The sequence below is a fragment of the Blastocystis sp. subtype 4 genome (genome assembly GCF_000743755.1).
Source record: "Blastocystis sp. subtype 4 strain WR1 chromosome Unknown seqid_0019, whole genome shotgun sequence".
Classification (NCBI taxonomy): Eukaryota; class Bigyra; order Opalinata; family Blastocystidae; genus Blastocystis; species Blastocystis sp. subtype 4.
In genome coordinates this window covers 51,419-72,064 of record NW_014569528.1, presented here as the reverse complement: position 1 = coordinate 72,064, position 20,646 = coordinate 51,419, and the positions used below count along the sequence as shown (strand labels likewise).

General features: G+C 40.8%; 8 protein-coding genes across 8 annotated transcripts; 5 read left to right on the top strand and 3 right to left on the bottom strand.

The window, feature by feature from the left end:
- JH06_5582 (trans-2-enoyl-reductase) lies at positions 1 to 1,242 on the top strand (the record flags this gene model as incomplete). The annotated part of the gene is made up of 7 exons (XM_014674070.1): positions 1 to 111; positions 146 to 236; positions 270 to 408; positions 439 to 674; positions 722 to 796; positions 827 to 921; positions 951 to 1,242. Coding segments are annotated over 7 exons (1,039 nt in total), but the record flags the coding sequence as incomplete, so codon positions are not given.
- Positions 1,243 to 5,924: 4,682 nt separating this feature from the next.
- JH06_0292 (hypothetical protein) lies at positions 5,925 to 7,058 on the top strand (the record flags this gene model as incomplete). Its single annotated transcript, XM_014674069.1, has 7 exons — positions 5,925 to 6,277; positions 6,309 to 6,360; positions 6,390 to 6,467; positions 6,510 to 6,603; positions 6,633 to 6,712; positions 6,743 to 6,916; positions 6,948 to 7,058. 7 exons carry the CDS (start codon positions 5,925 to 5,927, stop codon positions 7,056 to 7,058), a joined length of 942 nt encoding a protein of 313 aa, XP_014529555.1.
- A 413-nt stretch (positions 7,059 to 7,471) lies between these two features.
- Positions 7,472 to 8,664, bottom strand: JH06_0291 (S-adenosylmethionine synthase; the record flags this gene model as incomplete). The annotated part of the gene is made up of 2 exons (XM_014674068.1): positions 7,472 to 8,568; positions 8,601 to 8,664. The coding sequence occupies 2 exons, from the start codon at positions 8,662 to 8,664 to the stop codon at positions 7,472 to 7,474; spliced, it is 1,161 nt and encodes a 386-aa protein (XP_014529554.1).
- A 268-nt stretch (positions 8,665 to 8,932) lies between these two features.
- JH06_0290 (hypothetical protein) lies at positions 8,933 to 9,652 on the top strand (the record flags this gene model as incomplete). The annotated part of the gene is made up of 7 exons (XM_014674067.1): positions 8,933 to 8,958; positions 8,980 to 9,109; positions 9,140 to 9,301; positions 9,332 to 9,409; positions 9,440 to 9,477; positions 9,506 to 9,548; positions 9,602 to 9,652. 7 exons carry the CDS (start codon positions 8,933 to 8,935, stop codon positions 9,650 to 9,652), a joined length of 528 nt encoding a protein of 175 aa, XP_014529553.1.
- A 218-nt stretch (positions 9,653 to 9,870) lies between these two features.
- JH06_0289 (hypothetical protein) lies at positions 9,871 to 10,466 on the top strand (the record flags this gene model as incomplete). Its single annotated transcript, XM_014674066.1, has 3 exons — positions 9,871 to 9,961; positions 9,990 to 10,318; positions 10,347 to 10,466. 3 exons carry the CDS (start codon positions 9,871 to 9,873, stop codon positions 10,464 to 10,466), a joined length of 540 nt encoding a protein of 179 aa, XP_014529552.1.
- An 893-nt stretch (positions 10,467 to 11,359) lies between these two features.
- JH06_0288 (kinase) lies at positions 11,360 to 12,968 on the top strand (the record flags this gene model as incomplete). The annotated part of the gene is made up of 8 exons (XM_014674065.1): positions 11,360 to 11,449; positions 11,480 to 12,058; positions 12,089 to 12,247; positions 12,278 to 12,391; positions 12,422 to 12,528; positions 12,560 to 12,586; positions 12,618 to 12,753; positions 12,783 to 12,968. The coding sequence occupies 8 exons, from the start codon at positions 11,360 to 11,362 to the stop codon at positions 12,966 to 12,968; spliced, it is 1,398 nt and encodes a 465-aa protein (XP_014529551.1).
- A 35-nt stretch (positions 12,969 to 13,003) lies between these two features.
- JH06_0287 (hypothetical protein) lies at positions 13,004 to 15,694 on the bottom strand (the record flags this gene model as incomplete). The annotated part of the gene is made up of 3 exons (XM_014674064.1): positions 13,004 to 15,214; positions 15,263 to 15,322; positions 15,344 to 15,694. The coding sequence occupies 3 exons, from the start codon at positions 15,692 to 15,694 to the stop codon at positions 13,004 to 13,006; spliced, it is 2,622 nt and encodes an 873-aa protein (XP_014529550.1).
- A 94-nt stretch (positions 15,695 to 15,788) lies between these two features.
- Positions 15,789 to 20,381, bottom strand: JH06_0286 (hypothetical protein; the record flags this gene model as incomplete). Its single annotated transcript, XM_014674063.1, is given in 8 exon segments — positions 15,789 to 16,682; positions 16,713 to 17,202; positions 17,231 to 17,541; positions 17,573 to 18,134; positions 18,165 to 18,433; positions 18,462 to 19,214; positions 19,245 to 19,994; positions 20,010 to 20,381. 8 exon segments carry the CDS (start codon positions 20,379 to 20,381, stop codon positions 15,789 to 15,791), a joined length of 4,401 nt encoding a protein of 1,466 aa, XP_014529549.1.
- Positions 20,382 to 20,646: the final 265 nt, after the last annotated feature.

Sequence of the window (20,646 nt, the reverse complement as noted above, 5' to 3'; positions counted from 1 at the left end):
TACTATCGCCGTTTTCAAGTCATCCTTTGTGAAGCCCTCTTTGTGCCGCTTTGCAAGTACTGTCAATTCTGCCATTTTCCAGAAGTACGGTAACCCCGCTAGTGTGTTAAGGTGAGATATTGTATGAAGACCAGTAATGACTTAGAATGCAAAAGACGTCGCTTCCTGATGTTTCTAACAAGGATGTTCAGATTCGCATGCTTGTGTCTCCTGTCACTTCCTTCGATGTGGATACTGTATGCGAAAGGATGTGGAATCGTAATTTCTAGATTTATGGACGTAATCCTCTTGGTCTCACATTCCCTGCTGTAGCTGGAAGTGAAGGAGTGGGACTTGTGGAGAAGGTTGGAGAGGGAGTCACTGAAGTGAATCCTAAGGATACTGTGATGTTGATAAAGCCTTTCCAGGGTAAGAGTGAAACTATGGAGTAATAGATAGGAACTTGGAGCGAGCAGATTGTAGTGCCTGAGGATAAGGTGATTCGTGCTCCTGAGGGCGTTTCCATGGAGATGGTGTCTGCTTTGATAAACAGTGCTGGTATCGCCTACAGACTGTTGGCTGACTTTTCGGAATTGAAGGCAGGAGACTTTGTAATTCAGAACGATGCTAGCTCGGCTGTGGGTATGGCTGTGATTCAGTTGTGTAAGAAGCGTGGAATCAAGACGGTGAACATTGTGAAGGATGTGTAGGTGAGTGAGCAATATTTGAACATAGAGGTGAGTATTCGGAGATGTTCCGTCGTTTGGAGTCTATTGGTGGTGATGTGATTGTGCGTGAGAGTCAGATCCATGGAGTGGTGTGTGTTCAGGAGAGATGTGATGAATAGGACTTCAAGAAGATTATGAGTGATCTCCCTGCTCCTAAGCTTGGTTTGAATGGTCGTGGAGGTGATGTGATGACTGATACATGCAGATTGATGAAGTAGGGAAGAAGAGAGAATGTTAGTGTAGGAATGCTACGATTGTAACCTACAACGAGTCAAGCTATGAGCCATTCCAAATTGCAGCCAGCCATTTGATGAACAACAATCTGTGTCTGAAGGGATTCAATATGAATGCATGGTTGGAGAAAGCTACCAAGTCAGAGGTATCAGAGATGGTGAATGACCTGGCTTCGATGGTTCGTGCTGATGAACTTCGTCTGTTCCTGAAGAAGGATAAGTTCTCTCAAGTCACGGATGCTGTGGCTGCTGCTGCTTCTCCTATTGCTGACAGAACCCCTGTGATGCTTATGGATCAGTGAGGTTATGTTTCGTTTACGTATAATAATGATCATTGGAGTTGTTTTTTAATACAAGTAGATCATGATAACTCTCATGAGGCCTTGGGCTTGTCTATTGCTTCTGATAATACTATCGGATGTATTAGGGATGGAATACAAAGAACCAGAGAAGGAAAAGGTGTTTAAGGCGCTGAATGGCAGTTGGATCTTTGCAGAGTATACAATTAATGTACTGGATGGAAAAGAGTCTTCAGAGCCACAATACCACCAAATAAATGCCACCTACAATAATGCGTTGAGGGGTATGACAGTATCGGAAGTGGATGTGACAACTGGTGAAGTTACAAAACATCTCTTCGATTTGTATGAGATTGGAGCTGGAATACTTAGTACAAAACTCAAGGCAGTGTTTCCAGGAAGAACCGAACCTATCTCACTCCGTGTATCATTTCCCAATGAGGAAACTGCTGTAGTAGTTAAGATGTGAATACTATCTAGTCAACGGTGTTCTCATTCGATACATATCATATAGATGTGACGCTTGCAGAAGAGAAGAGCATCATTCTTTCTATAGATAAAGAAGGATCTCCGATCAAGAGAGTGTTTTCGGGAAAACGAATAGAAAGGCACATAACAAGATCATTCTTTGAGCGTTATGGAGGGATTTTGGTGTCAATTTTGGCTGTATTTATTGTTGTATGGTGATGGATATGGATAATCACTTATTAGGTTCTTCATGGCGTGTTTTCAGGCCATTAGGATGGAGTGAGCATCTTATTAAGGACGTATTTGTTATACACACAATATGTAGTTTCCAAATTTAGTGATTAGTATTGAAACGAATGCATGTTTGGTGAAATCAATAGCACTTCATGTTTCATAGAATGCAAGCTTGTCTTAAAAAAAGTACTCTGCTACACATATAATCTAACTGCTTGACCGCCTTGTTACTTTTAGAGGTCATTATTCAGTTAATCGATAATATCATATTCTGCAGTGTTTGCAGCACGGGAATTGAGCCAAATATCATTGTGCTTTCCCGAGAAATGGTTTCAAGTCCCGTTATCGCGTCTGATTCAACAAATCATTTCTTCTGACTGCAGAAACAATTGAATGGAGAGATTATTACAAAGTATCCAGTTGTTTTTGGAGAAGAAGGAGAAATGTTCGTTTGCTAGGTAAGTGATCATTGTTATTTTCTCTAACTGTTGCAGTGTCATATCATCTGATAATACCTCTTCATACTTTGTAATAGTATGTTTTTTCTTTCTTGTTAATTTAAAGGTTAAGAAATGGAGGAGTTCATGTAGTCATGAAAATGGTATGAAGAGTGATGTTGGGGCAACTCATAGGATCAATTCTTTCTCAAGTATTTTTCCTAAATAATGAGGGACAGTGTGAATTAAAACAAATCCCTTTGGAGGTCGTTCGTCTGGTTTTGTTTTCTGTCCATTCATTTTTTATCCATAAAGATTAGGATGAGGAATTACTAGGTTATTTTGCCCCCATGCGAACTGGAGAGAGTGCAAATTGTTATATGGAAGCAGTAAAAATGAATACTCTAATTTGTCATCTTTTGGAAGATGACAAATTGTTGTCAGTTCATAAGTTGGAGAATACGTTGGATGTGGAAACATGCCCAAATGGGGCTCGTAAGGAGCCAGACCACTCAATAAAGGAGAAGGATACTCCTAGAGGTTTTATTGGTTCCATAGAGAAGAATGAAACTCCCAAAACATTTCGCTCTCTGGAATTCAATGAAACACCCGAAGACTTATGTAGTCCCGTGGAAGAAAATGGAGCCATTGAAGAACTTAGTAGTTCCATAGAGGAAAAAAATGAACAAAGTCCATTAAGGGAGAAGGTTGATGTGGCAAGTCCATCCGATGACGATGATAATGTGTCATTGGTCCCTTCAGTACGTCCTGATGAAGTTGTCAACAAGTCGTATATGGGTGTGACATCTCAACCAATAATGACTGAAAAGAGACATCGTCCCTCAACCCGATCCGTTGCTATAGATTTGTTATATGAAAACCCTTCCAATACTGTTCGTTTGAACGGTCGGATTCACATCTAGGCACTTTGTGAAGTATGCAATTTGCCTGTTTCTTTGAATCCATCTGTAACCTATTCTTGTGAAGAATGTAAAAAACAATTTCATTCAAGGTGTATTTGGGGACAATTCTTTCTCATGGGTAAAGGAACAAGATATGAATTGGAAGAGAAGCAAAGATGGTGGATTTGTGGATCTTGTTTAGTCAATAAAAGTATTGAGGTTTATTGGAGTGAGACGAAGAGGTATAATACGAGTAATTCACTGAACAATAGTTGGAAATGTATGTATGTTGTTGAATTCATTGTATCAACAAACCAGCATATGGTAAAACATTATCAAAATATATTTCCTTTGCAGTTGGGTGCATATCGTATTCGTCTTATTGAGGATGATTCCGAACTTCATACACTAACAAACAATAGTGTACTTGAGGTGAATCAAGGAATTCGAATGTATAAGTCTCTAAAAGATGAGACTCATCACTCACTTCCTCAAGTGGTTTGAATTGGTAATCGTATTCACTGTAGTTGTCATTTCGATCCATTACGGATCCCAGTTCCAGAGTTACGAATATATCGAAGGTGATCCAACGACGTTATGGAGTGAATCATATGATTGAAGTCCTTGTAAATTGGGATGATGATCCTCCGACTTCGGCACAGTGGATATTACAGAGTTGCATTCGACGGAGAGGGTCGAGAATCCTGGATGAATATTTCCAATGTCAGTGTCTCTTCTCACGCTTATGGAACTATGTATTAAATGTGGCTGAAGTAAAAATGATCTTAGAAAGTTGAGTGTAGGAACAATTCTATTATCAAAGTTACACTCCCATGTTGAAGCCAGATTTAAGTGTTGTATGCACTTATGATACATGTGAGGAATGTGTGGTATGTCATAGAAATAAAGAATTAGCTAAACTTATTATTTGTGATAAATGTGATTGTGCATATCATTGGTCTTGTGTTCATCCTCCAATCACTTCTCTACCTAGTGTATTGAGATTAGTTTGCTTATCATAATCAGGGTGAATGGTATTGTCAAGCCTGTAAACGATATCCTCGTAATTTTGATCAGAAACTGAACTGTCAACAATTTGGTGTGTGGTTTGGTTCTTGTACCTGCCAATTACTAAGAGGAGAAGAATTAGCAGTATTTCCTGCTGGAATCGAAATGATTCGTCGTCAAAATCGAGAAGATACTCAGAATGAGCGACTCATTGCATTAGCAAAGCATAAATGTACGAATTATCTGTGATTACTATTCTAGTACCAATCCATGACTGTTTGGATCTGGCTGCAATCAACTGTTTTCAGTATTTGGGTGATGAACTTCATTGTCAATTGAATGCAGAACCAGACACATATTTGGTTGATACTTTAATGAAAGATAATGATTAGAGGAAACGAATCCATGAAGTAGTGTGTTCAGTTGAGAAGTATAATATTGCTCATATTGTTCACAACTATTTGTCAGGTGAAAAGATTGTGACTGCTTGTGCTACACATCATTTGTATGCAGCAAATCGTATCCGAGGTCCCATTATTGTGATGTGTTCAATTCAGTCCAAAGAAGAATGGGAAGAAGTGTTTCATACATACACACAGTTAAAGGTGACCGTAATGAGTGGTATGAAGTATGGGATAAGATTTATCATAAGAAAGTGGAAGTATTCGACGTACTCAATGGAGTTCATATTTGGGACCAAGCAGAGCAATGATCGTTGGAGAGTTCAATGTGTTTATTATCTCAGTATCAGCTATGCGACAACGATTGAGTTGTGAAATGAGTTATCTTTCGAATGTGGAAGTTGGATTAGTGATCATAAGTGATTTAAATAAGTATGGCAATGGAACAGAGAGTTGAGAATAGTGATTATAATAAGGAAACAGAGAAATGGAGTTTATCTCGTGATTCTCGTGAGATAATAAACAATATAATGACTATTAAGTAAGAATCCAAATAAAGACTGAATCATAGTCCTGATCAAGTGATTATAACATGGAGAGTAAAAGATATTCCCGAAAAAATCCCTTCTCTTTTTGTTGAGTGTATGATGACTGTGTCAAATACCATTCATATCCCTTCAGTATTCAATAAAGCCAAATCCAATTTACCCATACTACGTGAGTATTACAAGAGATTAACTGGAATCGCTTCGATCCAAGATCTTGTGAGTGAGCAGGTTGAAACGGTTATTCCATGCTTCTTCACAGAACGTTTTGGATGTGATTCTATCATTACTGAAACTTTTGTATTGTGTCCGCTAACAAAGACTCAAGCCAATTGTTTAGATTCATTGAATAATCGTTGGTTGTTTTTACTCCAGTTGGAACCTCGAGGGAAGTCTCTCTATCTCGACGTAGTAATTTCGATTCTGTTCGAAATGATACGAATTTATGCACATCCATTTTTAGCTGGTTGTAGTGAACCAGTCCTTTTGAAAGAATCCAAAGAATCCTGGAAAGACACATTTCGACATGCCTCCTCCAAACAGTTGATTTGTGATATGCTGATAAAAGGTTTTGATTCTGTTGGTATTTATGTAAGATCCATTCGATTAGCTCAATATCTTCAACGGTATTATAATGAGTCAGGATTCGTTACAATTGAGTAGGAATTGTGAATGAGAATAATTGACAGCATGTTTGGGGTTCATACACTGGATGAATTCAATCATAAGATCACTTCTCTTCATCAAGCTGTGAATGAAGGGAAACAAGTGATTACTCTGTTAGGTTCGATCCCTGCTCGGTTATCTTTCAATTTATCATTTATTCAAGACGTGATTCTGTATGAGAGTGATATGACTCCAGTATCTGATGTGGAGTTTCTTCGTACTGTGTTCCATATTGGAGATACCTGTCAAGTACGGTTATATCGGTTAATCATTCCGTTGTCGTTGGAGATGGAGTTCTTTCTTCCAAAGTCGACTCTATTACGGGAATATCAACTCTTTCTAGCACGTAAAATAAATCAATTATCAGATGTACTACAGTAAGGAATATTGAGAGGATTTAATGAACAGATCATATATGGTTGCTCATAGAAGTGAATCAATGCACAAGTTCTTACAAAGTGTAGTTGTTATGAGGTCTGTTGAGTATAGGAGTTGAATGTTTTTCAGTCTAACCTCATTCGGCCGATTTCTTTGAATCCAACAACCCATCAGCTCAACTCTGAACAAGTAGTTCGGCTTGTGGGATTGAAGGGAATATGTTACTCATAGACGTCAGTGATAGTAACAGTGAAATCACGACAATTTTCCCCAATTCCCAAACCACCGACACCTCTGCAAAGTCTCCTTGAAGACATTTGGAAAGGTATGAAAACAGTCAAGAGTCCATTGTAGTAACTACTTCAGAGAGCCTATACGCTATTTATAAACGACTTATCAAATTAATACCTTCATGTATAACAGATCCGTCTTCTGTTTGGATTATTGATAGAATTGATGAATAGAGTCTTGTGAAGTTAAAAACAGAAGTCTTAGAACAATGCTCACTCTGTGATCTTGTAATCTGCCATTTGATGAGCCAGTTCATGGGTGTTCCGGGCTTTTTTGTTGATCTAGACTCTTCGTTCAAGAGGAAGAGACGGATGATGATGAAGGAGGTTTATAAGGTAATCCCCTCGGTAAGAAAGTTATGGAGAGCATGATATGTAGTTCAATACGTTAAAGGAGTATCTGTATCGTATTCGTCTAGCCCTGAGGTATAATGACTACTGGGTTGTTGTTCCATATCAAGATCTTTATGCTGCACTGTCATTTAGTTAGCTGCTATATGTTTGTGATTAGTCTCAAAGAGTAAAGAATCATTTCCATTATAATCACACACGTTTCAGTTCTTATTCTTCATGCTCACTAATGGCTTTAGGCTTTCGGATAAAACGCTTGTATCTATAGCAATCAAACACATGGATTTCACATACACCCACTCACAGGAGCAATATACTGCAAATATACCAACGGCCCATTTGAAACCGGGAAATGCCTGATAGAGCTTTGGATTTGCCACAGGATGGCTTCTCCAAGCATTATAGTTTCCAAACACCATTATAACGATTCAAAAAGAGTAAGAATGAAGAAACCAAAACAAGACGAAAAGTGGGTCCTAAGTGGCGCAAAAGAGAATGTTCAACAAACAAAAGGAGGGAAGGCTGCTAAAATGGTCTAAAAAACTAACCAGATTACAGCTTGAGGTCCTTGCATGTTTCCCAAGGGAATTCCTTTCTTCCGAAATGACCATATGCAGCAGTCGCCTTGAAGATGGGTTGATTCAATCCAAGATCACGAATGATGCATCCAGGACGCAGATCGAAGTTATTCTTAATGATCTCGACAATTTCAGATTCAGTCTTCTCAGAAGTGCCATACGTATCAACATGGATCGAAAGGGGATGATTTACGCCAATAGCATAGGAAAGCTGGATCAGACAACGACTGCAGATTCCAGCATTCACAAGCGACTTTGCAATCCAACGGGCAGCATAAGCAGCTGAACGATCGACCTTCGAAGAATCCTTTCCAGAGAAAGCACCACCTCCATGAGCACCCCAACCACCATAGGTATCCACGATAATCTTACGACCAGTGAGACCTGCATCACCACTGGGTCCACCAATAACAAAACGACCAGAGGGGTTCAAATGGAAGATTGTCTTCTCATCAAGGAGTTTGGCAGGAATGATGGGCTTAATGACGTACTCCATCAGATCCTTGTGGATCTGCTCGTTAGTAACATTATCATCATGCTGTGTGGAAATGACCACGGTATGGACACGAATGGGAATCATGTGGCCATGTTCCTCCTTGTACTCAATTGTAACCTGGGTTTTGCCATCAGGACGAACCCACTTAAGAGTTCCATCCTTACGAACATCGGTGAGTCGCTTGCCAAGTTGAGTAGCGAGCAGGTGGGAAAGAGGCATCAACTCCGCAGTTTCGTTGCTTGCATAACCAAACATAATTCCTTGATCTCCAGCACCAATATCCTCGAGTCTCTTATTCTCATGCACTCCCTGGGCAATATCAGGGCTTTGGTGTTCGATTGCAATTACAACGTTGCACTTATCGCAGTCAAGACCTTTGGCGTCGGAATCGTAACCGATTTCACGGATTGTATCACGCACCACCTTCTCCCACTCAACTTTGGCAGTGGTTGTGATCTCTCCGAAGATCATCACCATCTCCCCCTTCGCCGCGGTTTCGCAGGCTACTTTCGCATTGGGGTCCTGGGCCAAGCAGGCGTCAAGGACGGCATCGGAGATCTGGTCGCACAACTTGTCTACAACAATTACGTCCCCAGTTCTTAACTACCTGGATGTCCTTCGTTCACCGATTCAGACGTAAACAGAAAGTGACCAACAGGCAAAGATTCCATGTGTAAACAGATGCTTGGTATTCCAGAATAAATGTGAACCGAAAGACCACCAGAGAACAAGGTTTCTCTCAACCAATCATCTTCGGAGCCGGCGTTTCGGATTTCTCATTATATGAATTGAATGCTGTGTTAATGTATTCCACATATAGAACAAATGAGAGGCTTCCTGTTTGTATAATTTGGGAAAAGATCATGGAAAAACAATGCGAATACAAAAAATACTATGATATCAATCTACTCCAAGCATTATGCATCTCTCGATCTTTGCATGGGCGAAGCAGGATTGACGGGATTGTGTCATTAAGAAATGAATAGTGACTATTTGCTGTTGCAAGAGGAACACAACGTTGAATACGAGCCCACAGAGGAAGAGATTCGCGAAGAAGCTCGTTTCTTAGGAATTGATGACGAAGATTACCTATGGATTGCAAAAGAAGCACTACGAGTACATATATCACAAATCATTTACCTATAGGCTCCTCTTCCTCGTCATTGGAGACCGTATCAGAACAGGAAGTCTGGTGCGATTGTATACTACAATGATAAAACCGGTGAAGTGAGTGAGAATCATCCCATGGATGAATACTTCCGTTCATTGTATCAAAAGTTACGAACGGATCCTATGGCACGAAGGTCTGTAGGCTACAAATGTAGATTATGAACTAAGCGATCGGATTGTCGTCAGTTTATTCCACTTTCAGAGCTGTCACAATCCCCATTTCCAAAGGCTCAAACAGATCTGAATGTATGGTTAATTAGAGAAGTTGATTCGTAGTCAGAACTGTATCTTACATCACTGAGATCGTATAAATCGTATTCACTTTTTGTAAATGTGATGTAGCCATGTATCTCAGCAACTCTGCAAGGAAACGCATCAACTTGCAGTAGAAGCAAGTCTATTTAACGAGTGGCCATTTGTTATAATGATTAATGATAGTTGGATGATGGACAGTATCGTATCCATGAAAAACAGTATAAAACGGATTGAAGTTCTTGAGAGAAGAATGAAGAATGCGATGGAAACAGTTCGCTCGACTCCTTCATCATAAGTATTCTGTGTTTATGTTTGTTAACAAAATTCTGTGGTGTGGATCAATGGGCAAACTGGATATGGGATATTGAGTATATCCCTATCCCATTCAACTTCCATCGACACTTTGTCTTTCACGACCTTTCTAATTATCATCATTTCATTTCTCGTTTGCAATGAATTCAGAAGAAGTCATTATTGCTACTGGGGCTTCCGAATGTATTCGGGAGGTGCCCAATACCGATCGATTCAAGCCTTCACATCGCAGTATGATTGTTGGTTGGGTATAAACTAGAGTGGGCTAATCCTACGGAGATGCAATCGGGTGCCTCCAGTAAGCAAGCGTCCGCTTCACATGCTAGTGAAGTCTTTTCTGTTCCTACTACATTTCTTTCTTCGAAAATGCTCCAAATGGTAAGCCAGATGAGGAATACCATGGATATTCGCGATCGTAACTTCAATAACAAGATGTATTCAACATGTTTCTCTGCCGCATCCATCATTGATTGGCTCCTGGTCAATGGATTCGTGGACAGTCGACGAGAAGGAGTGACTGTGTGTCAGGAGCTTGTCTCGAGTCATACTATTCTTCCTTTGACAACCTCCTCTGTCGAATTCAAAGTGGTCAGTGAATGAATGCTTTCAAGCATAGGATACAAATGATTTGTACATGTTCAAGGTGGATCAGCAACTCACTGTGAGCCGTCTCTCAACAGGACTCGCTCCTTGGATGTTCGCTCCGCATGTCAAGTCCAATTCATATCCTAGCTAATAGCCTCTTATTGAATCCTTCATTTCAGAATCATTCTGTCAGTTCCCAAAGCGACACTTCTTGAGGCTGCTGTAAACAGTCGTGACATTACTCAACTTGGGAAACTCCTGAGTGAGCTCCGTCAACAGACATTCTATCACTTGCTATTTCGGAATGGAGGAGAGTGGCGAGAGAGGAAACGTATCGATCGTCATGGAAACTATGTAGGCGCTCACAGCAGAATTCATAGTAGATCCTTATTGAAAAGCCATCGTCACCTAAGGGAAACTATAACCTGCTTCGATCAACTCGTGAAGTGAGCGGTGATGCAGAGGAGGTGTATCGTGATCTACTTCTCGGAGATATCATCAGAACCCCTGCACAGGGTCGATATCGTTGGGAAAAGAGACTGTCACATGAAGAAGTCCTTGCTGTTGTGGAGGACATCACAAATCATGAGAAAATACCGTTCGCTCGAAAGCTCTTTGGTTCAAAGAACTCTCGAGGAAGAAAGCCAAAGATGGAAGAACGAATGGATGGCAGCAGTGTCATTCTAAAGGAGTGGAGGAAGCTTGGAGGGGTGTATCGAGGAGTTCGTAGTTGTTTGTAACTACTCGTTCTATTGAAACCTAGTCAATGATATTCCGCAGGGAATTCGAGTGATTCATCGAACCATGAAAAGTCCGAGTGGGTTTGCGTCAAGTCGAGATTTGATTCTCTTGCAAGATCACTTTCAAACTGATGATGGCTGCTATGTGATCTATGAAATCAGTATCAATGGAGATCTACCTGTATCATCGACCAAACAGTCCTATGTTCGTGCTGAAGTGTTGTTGTGTTCCTATCTGATAATTCCTTCTGGACGTGATGTAGCAATTCATGAAGATATGAATGTATAGAAATGTCGACTCAATATGTTCTGTCAGTACAATGACTTCCAATCCCTGCTCCTCATGCTTCTTAAAACAAGACCACTTATCACTTGTGATGTAACTGGGTTCCGAGTGAGTCTAGAGTCTTTTCATGACAAATAGCATATTCCTCTTGGAGCTCGTCCCCCATCTGTTGATACCAGTAGTGCTTCGGAAACGGTTGAGACAGATGTATCTCTGATTGGATCATGTCGAGGAGGTGTTGATTCTCCTGGTCGTCATGGTAGCAAGGGACCTTCCGTTCAAAACCCTGTCAAAACAACAGAATCAGAAACAAATCCGGCGCCTTCCCATGGACCCATTCATCTCGAAGACTTTGAAGTACAAGCAGTTCTAGGAAGAGGTGGCTATGGAAAGGTACTGCATGTCTACAATGCGAAAACCCACTGTTATTACGCGATGAAAGTGCTGAAGAAGGATGAATTGGTACGCAGACGTCAAGTTTCCCGAACCAAAGTGGAACGACTTATTCTGGAACGTGCAGATTTCCCTTTCATCACTCGCTTGTATTATGCCTACCAGACACCATATCGTCTCTATATGATTATGGATTTCATGCAGTGTGGAGACTTGTTTACGCATTTATCAAGATTTGGTGTCTTCTCAGAGGAAAGAACACGTCTGTATATGGCAGAGATCGTATTGGCTTTGGAACATTTGCATAATATGGGGATTATTTTCGTATGAACATGGAGAAGAGATGATTTGTAGAGGGATTTGAAACCAGAGAATGTTCTTCTAGGAGCTGATGGACACATCAAACTGACGGATTTCGGTCTGTCTCGTTATTACAACATCAATTTGGATGAAAAACGACATATTAGTGAAATGAGGAGTTATAGTTATTGTGGAACCGAACAGTACATGGCGGTAGAAATGAATCACTGACTTGATGCATAGCCAGAGATGCTTCTTCGTCGACCTCACACAGAAGCAATTGATTGGTGGGCTCTTGGTATTCTGATGTGTGAGTGTTTAACAGGTTATCATCCATTCCAGGGCCATTCGCATCATGTAGTGGTCTAATTGATTTGTCATCATTAGCAAACTTTGAACAATATCATGAACAATATGGTTCCACCTCGTATTCGAGGAGTCTCCATGGATGCTCGATCTTTGATTCTACGTCTCTTGGAACGAGACCCTGCAAAGTAAGTTCTTAGCTTGTCTAATCATACCTAGACGACTTGGATCCGATGAAGCTGGAGTGTAAGTTCGAGATAGTGAATTCATGAAATAGAGCTGGAATCAAAACACATCCTTTCTTCGCTTCATTGGATTGGAATGCTGTTCTGCGTAGAGAGGTGCGAGTTCCCATGATTCCTCAGTTGAATGGACCATTGGATTATACATACTTTGACCGTAGTCTTGTTCGTGTATGAACTCAAAGAATGATAACATGTAGCCTGTGTTAGCGGACTCCGTATGCTCACCTCAGCGTCCTCTAAGTGAAATGGAGTTACAGCTAAGGATTCGTCAGGAGAAGGAAAGACAGCAGACTGAGAATCCTCGAAACCATGCCAGAACTCGAACTCCTAGTTTGGAATTGGATACTCGTTACATCGGATTTGAGTATAGTTGCGATTCGTGATATTCTTTACAACAAACACTCAAATAAAGAGACATCTAATTCTTGCTCTTCCGTTTCTTGATGCCCACATCGACCATCAAATCAATCATTTCATCTGTAATGTTCAGATCTGTATCACTCTTCGACACAGGAATACTCTGTAGATTCAGTGTCAATCCTTCTAGAGACTGATGAAGCTTATCTACCATTTCCAGGTCTTCATAAGCACCACTCAAGCGAATGAAATACGTACTTCCATCACGTCGCTTGCTCAATACTCCAGCAGCCACTAAACCCTCTACATTGTTACGTAGCATCTGAGTATTGGCAATAAACGGGAATGGAGTCTCACCTGCAGCTAGCTTCGTCTTGGACAACTCCATGCACTTCAATAAGAAGACTGTTAGATCCACTTCCTCCTCATTGCTTCCTGGGCGAAGATATCGAATCGCCTCCGAGACCACACACAGAGAATCCACAATAGGAGCTACAAGACTAACACAGAAGTGTGAATATTCCTCCTGCTTTGGAGCCAGAGTCAGAGTATCTTCCTTCAAGATCAACACACCTCGAGTTACTAGATTATCAATTGCAGGTGCCGAGATCACCACACTGAATGGAATGTGAGCTCCAACAATTCGACACATAAGTTCCACCTCCGGTACCACGTCAACAAGAGACAGAGTGGAGTGACCTGTCGACAATTGAAGTGCACGGAAGACATGCAGAACAACAGCATCAGCAAGGAAATGATGAAGAAGACCATTCCGATAGTAAAACAGAGTTATTTGTTCTTGAATTCCTTCACGAGCTCGGTACTTCTTATCCCTTACCTCAATCAAGCTGGGGAAAGAATGAACGAATTGATGGAGCAAGGTAGCAGAGTAACCTGAATAACCTTCAAATGCACCAATGTTGTGTTGCCATTGCCGAATAGTTTCAATATGTAATGTGAGCTCAGCTTCAGTGATCCAGTCGCCTGTAGGAAAGTCCATGATAGCTGCAGCCACCAGTGTGCTTGTAGTGATCACACTGTTATTGCGCATGGCCTGACACACATGGGCACCTACATAACGCACTTCATTTCGAGTATCCAGAGTAGCATCCTCATGTTCCATTCGTGATAATAATTCTTGAAGTGACATTGGAGTACCAAGTGTCACAAAGGCATCACCACAATCCATTGACATGATAGAATAAGCATTCTTCAATAGATTCGTGAGTGATTCTTTTGTCTTCTTTCCTCCCATCATATACTTCACATAACTGTTGATATCAGGACAATGCTCATAGTCAACAGCAATTGGCACCAACACTACATCCTTCAGTCTTCCTGTTTTCACTGCTTCCAATATCACATTTAGCAAACCATATTTTGGAGGTAAAATCGTTCCATCTCGTGAACGACCTCCTTCAATGAAGAATTCGAGAGTAGATCCTGATCGTAGAACCTCCTCCAAATATCCTTCGAGTATTGCTCTATACAGAGTATCACTACCAAGAGCTCGTCGCATGAAGAAGGCACCTGAGTAACGGAACAGTGCACCAACCACGGGAATATTCAAATTATCACCAGCAGCAATAATTGGTATAGGGAGATCATACAAAGCAGATACATAGGACAATACTAGGTAATCTACATGAGACTTGTGTGTGGGCATAAATACAACACCCACTCCATCCTCTTGTGTCTCGAGATGTTTGTGGAAACCTCGAAGTCCATGTCTGTCAACATGAACAGTGTGAAAGAGCTTGCGGAATATAACAGAGAGAATGACATAGAAAATACGCAGAACCCAATCGGTTTGTCTAGCTGCCATTCGTGTGATGATCTTGTGAGCTCGAAGAAGAATCTCGTCTCGTGTTTCCTTCCCTTCAGCTTCAAGTCTATCAATCTCCTTCACGACATGAGGGTTCTTAAGAACATCAGCGTTGGAAGCAATCTTCCGAATCACTACATGAACACGACGAGCCACAATGATATCTCGAATCAAATCACGGATCCAGCAGAGAGGTCGATGGTCAAAGAGCCAAGTGATTGGAGTGAGAATAGCCGACAGTAGAGGGCCAAAGCTCAGTTTAGTTTGAGTCATAACATCTTCATATTCAGGATCACCACGAGTGTGAAGAGAGGAGTTGCGGAGGAATTGCATCTCTCTCTCTGTCGACTCGTCATATTCCTGAGGGAAAGGAGAAGCACTATCCAGAGGGAGTGGGTTGATATATTCGGAAGCCTTCGGAGAGAAGAAATTACGCATACTAGGACTCTAAAAATCATTTCCTTCATAAATCACTTATTCTACGAATCGAAAAACGCAAATCCTGTTCGCCATCCGATGCGATTTCACCGTCACTATCATGCAAAGCCGATGGACCTAAAATTTAGACTACAATACTTTGTTACTAATGCGAAGTGTCTTTCCAGACAAACTCTGCTGTTTCTTCAATTTGGATTTCCCTGTATTTCCAGATGCAGCAAGGTTACCAGAACTTCCACCACGACGCATCTGAGGCTTTATCTCCTTCTTTGATTCGATTTGCTTTTTTTCCAGTTCTTTCCGACGCATCGATGTTATTATAATACTCCAATCATCTTCAATAAGTTGCTGAAGCGTAAGCTGCTGGTCTTGAGCACGCTCCTTGTTAATTTTCTTTAACCGAAGCCAATAGATCACAAAGTAGACGATTGGTCCCAGTATGGCAGTCAGAAGTACAGAATACCAGTTCTGAAGAAAGAGGCGATTCATTTCTGTAATCATTCTATGAATAAGAAACATTTCGATTCGAGAAATGGAATTGGGGAATATGATATGAATTGTGAAATTCCAAAAATAAACAGTTTCAATTATTAACTATAGATTCCTGATCTGAAGCAACGGGCATCTCTCCCTCCCAAATCGACTTCACATTCTGAGGGCAACCACAAAAGAGAATAGATAATAATCGTTGCATGCTAAGACTCGAAGGAGAACGAGATTGGAGAATACAACTTCCCAGATAAGCTGCTTCACGTACAGGATAGGATCCATCCACTTCCGTCACATCGATTAGTTCCCTGATTAACACACTCACCTGGTCTGTCTGGAGCAATGTAGTTTTTTCAACAACCCATAGCCACATTTTGACAACAATCTGAATTGCATGTTCCAGTGCATTCAATTGAATAACATGAGCATTGTCATTTAGGACACACAGCAATGAGTAGAATGAAGTACTGACAGTTTCAATGGAATTCTCTTGGAATAACAAGAATGGGAATAGGGCAGTCACGAAGTCCTCATACAATACACCATCAGAATTTCCCAGAAGCGTCTGGAATACCTCTTCCAGTCGTTCCTGGAGTTTGAATGGAAGATCGACTTCCATAAGGTGGAAGAGGCGTCGCATTTCATCTCGTAGGAGTAGAGGAGAGAGGCGATGATGCAAAAGACCATGATCCCAGCCATTCTCGTGAATATTAAGCTGGCAGATAGAAGAAGAAGGGTCTCCAGGTTGTAGGAGCAGAATCTCAATAAATGCCTTGACTGAAGAACAATGAATATGAAGTGTTTGCATGGCCTGTTGGAGAGAACGACGATCAGGCTTCTCAACAGCAGTGACGTGACGGACAACCTCACTCATTCCAACTAATTCAATATGCAATTGCTCGACTACGGTATTGATTTCCAGCAAGTCCATTTCTGCTGAAGCTTTCAATCGTTCCACGAAGTCATGCGATTGAATCAAAGGAGTACTCTATCAATGAGAGAAACAAACTATCCATACAGTAGCTGCGTAGATAACCGTTGGTAGAAGCATATCCAAAACAAGGAAAAGACCATCAATCACAGGGGAAAGAGAAGACACATAGACCATATCACCAACAGCTTTTCCTGTCGTTTCAATCATATACTGCAATCGACTATCAATATCTCCTTGTGATAACAATCCCAACATTGCCACGAGTTCGGTAGCAGGCAAACGTTTGGAACCCAACACATCAAGAGCATCAAATAGACGACCTAATCCTTTGCGTACGTTTTCTGCATCCTTTCCATTCATATCAATATGAATGGACTCTTGCAACTGGAGTTCTCGATCTTCATTCACACGTTGTTGGTAGTGCTTAATTATCACCACAGAAACTGAAGCAATAAAGGAGGAACGTGTTACCGCCCCATTCGGATCCTCTTGCCAATGGATTATCTCAATGATCTCATTGTCACAGACAGAAAAATTCATGAGAGAAGCAAAGGAAGCAAGACGATCGATCAATCTACATCTCATGCTTGTTTTATACCCACATCTGTATATCACTGTGACACTGATTTCCTGTTTCATAGATATGACGAGGCATAATCATCCCTGAAGGCATATTCGTCTGAAGCAATTCATAGGTAACAAGAACAGATTTAGAAGTACAACAAGGATAATATGAAACAAATTCCTTATTATCTGTGAAGTCACATACTCCCCTAGAACGGATCCAAGATACAAATTCATCTTTCGTCAGCAGATCTGTCTGAGAGAGCTTGTATGTACGGAAACAGGATTCAGCCACATTTCTAGCAACTTGATTCATCGTAACAACAGAAATATCGAAACAATCAAAGAACTAATTATGAGAGGAACACAAAACAGCGCACCTCATTTAGAATTGTGTACACATTCCCTAAATACTCCACAAATATGTCAAATCCTAATCCTGTTCCATTACTCATTTGCTCGTATAACAGTGTAGCCATTGTTGAATTATTGGGGTAAAAAGCAGACATGAGAGAGAGAAGAGTATTACGATGGATACCAAGTGGGTTCTTAAAGAGGTGTTGAGCGGTATTATAGATACGACGATAAATGTCCAAGACCAATTGGATATCAAGTGATTTGCCTCTTGCCAAAAACTCAATGATGTGGACATAATCCCCTTTACTGAGAACCTCTCGATCAAATGACATGACAAATTGGAAGAATCGTGAAAAGAGAACATCTCCTAGGCCTGCTAGGATTCGTAGTGCCAGTACCATTCCATGAAGCAATACAGGTCTTTCAATTAGACGTGCATCAAAGCTGAGAGGTAACACCATACGGAGATTCTCGCAGAGAAGGTCACGTACAGTTTCTATATGGCACGATGATGGTAGACATTCCATGATCTCAGTCAGGTAGGGTTTGATGCAGCGAATGAGATTCGGATTAAACCGACCAACCCTACAATGAGAAACAAGATAGTATTCCTACTGAACGAAGAGCGTCATTTTGATCAATGCAGTGAAGAGAAGATTAATCTTATTTGGCTCTATTACGTCGTCTTTGCTCAATGTTGTTAGCAGCTCATTCCAGATATCTTCACGAGGTCCATTCAGAATTACAGAGAATGCACTCATAATCACTTCAATCTGCATCGTATCATCATCCTCATGTAGTAACTCAACCAGATTCTGAAAGACTCCTTTGCGTTGTGGTTCCAACATGGAGAAAGGAGGAAGTGGATAGAAGTCTTGAAGCATCTATATCACATCTCTCAATCAGGATTACATCATAGAAGGTATCTGAAGAAATAGTTCCGTCTCCTTCATCAACACACTTCAATGCTTCAATCACATCAGACAACGTAGTATTGCGCATACCCAAAACATCCTGGAGAGCATATACACGCATATTGAAGATAGCATGGCCATTGTATATGAATTCATCCACACGGAAAGACGAAGGGGCCCATTCACTAAATGTTGCCAAGGGAATTATAGGCCGATTCACGTTCCCAGCATGGAGTTGGATACGAAGATGAGATTCGGATTCACAGCAGGAAGTGTATAAGGTAGCCGAAATTGTGCTGATTAATGCCATCTTCTCTTTGCATGCATACTGAAGGAGATGTGGGAACATAAAATCCACAAGAGAAACCACACCTGTACTGAATGTGCGGAACGAATCGATTCCCGCAGGAGTAGAACTAGTCTTAAGAAGGAGTTCCCAGAGACGTGAAAGATTCTCACCTACATGGATATCACAACAGAGGAGCGCAAGAACGACAAGCAACTCATAACGATCGATACGACAGGGACAGTCATGCGAGAGTCGATAAAACAGTTTGATGAGACTACGAGGTATTTCGTGATTATCACTATTGGTCACTGCGAGAAGAGCAGTGATAAATGAACTGTATTCAGAGAAGAATAAATTGTCACAATCTCCACTGAATCGTTCGAAGAGTGTAAATGTGTGTAACAAGGTTCCAGTATTCAGTGATTGAAGTTTGAACTTTTTTGCCCATTTTCTGGTCATGTACTAATTCTTAGAAATTTCAAGGATACATACACGAATGAAGATTCCAAGTGAACTGTCAAGGGAGAAAATATCAACATGATGACTTACGACTGGAGTCATGATTCCTGCCTCCATCACAGACGATGTTGAGTGTAGCGAATCATCTACTGGAGCTGATGGAAGTGGCATGAATCCAGTGAGGATAGCCATATCACTCTTATCAAGAGGATAATCATCATCTTCCGAGTTCTCGAGGTCCATACTCAGATTGGTACGTAGTACTTCCAATAGATCAATTGGTGACTTGCGAACAGGGATTGTAGTAAGGAGTTGATCAGGATGAGGAGTCTCAAGAACTCCTTTCATATCTTCCAACAACTGATCAAGTTTCTCTCCTCGTGCAAGGAAGGAAAGGATAAACACAAGAACGATTGTGATGAGGTCCACATGAACACCATCACTCTCGTTCAGCTCATGAAGAATCTTATCTCGTACTTCACTATTCTCAATATGAGAGGGAACGGCAAATGAGAACAAATTGGTGAGGAGAAATTCTGCAGCATCATTCTGTTTCTTTTTCACTTCTTCACTTGTAAGGAGATTGATTGTCGTACCACCATTCTTATGTGATACTTGGACAACTGTGAGAAGACGTACAAGTCCCTGAAAGAATAGAATAAGGTTCTCCTTATCGATAACAAACGAATTATTCACATCACTCAGCTGATCAATCAACATTCGAACACAATAAGAGACATCACCTGAGTTAATAAACGTCAAGAGAGTGAAGAAGGTTGTCACCTGAAGATAACTAACACATTCTGAATCCTCATTATGATGGAAGAGCAATTTGCAAAGACTGCAAAAGTCATCTATATTCAATACGACCTCTTCCTCACTCTCTTCATCGATATCAAAATACAAATATACACAATGAACAAAATCGTCATCATTCACAGTATCGTCAGCATTGATATACCCTGAGAGGATTTCATCAAGAGATTGTTGGGGAGTACAAATTTCAAGGATAGTTCCATATAATCCCGCCGCACAGTAAAGAAACTCTGTTTTTGATGCTTCATCAATCTCATTAGCATCTGAAGATTCTGAAGTGTTGAAAGAAGCAAGGATCTGAGGCGAAGGATTGTGATAGAAGGCATCATTAAAGATGGAGTTGCCTCGATTCATCAGCCAAAACAGAATCTGTGAAAACGAAACAGAGTCGCGGTTAATGAGATAATCTGTCATTATTTGATGAGCAATACTTCTTCCAAATAACAATATGAACGATTGATTGATGGGACAGAGTTTGCCTACTGCGATCACACAGATCTCTTGCCAATATAAGACTTGGAGCAACAGAATTAGCTGACTGACTGTAAGAAAACCATCATCATTATCATCAAAGAGTGTAAACAAGAAACGTATTCTCTTTGGAAATGGCAATTCAACC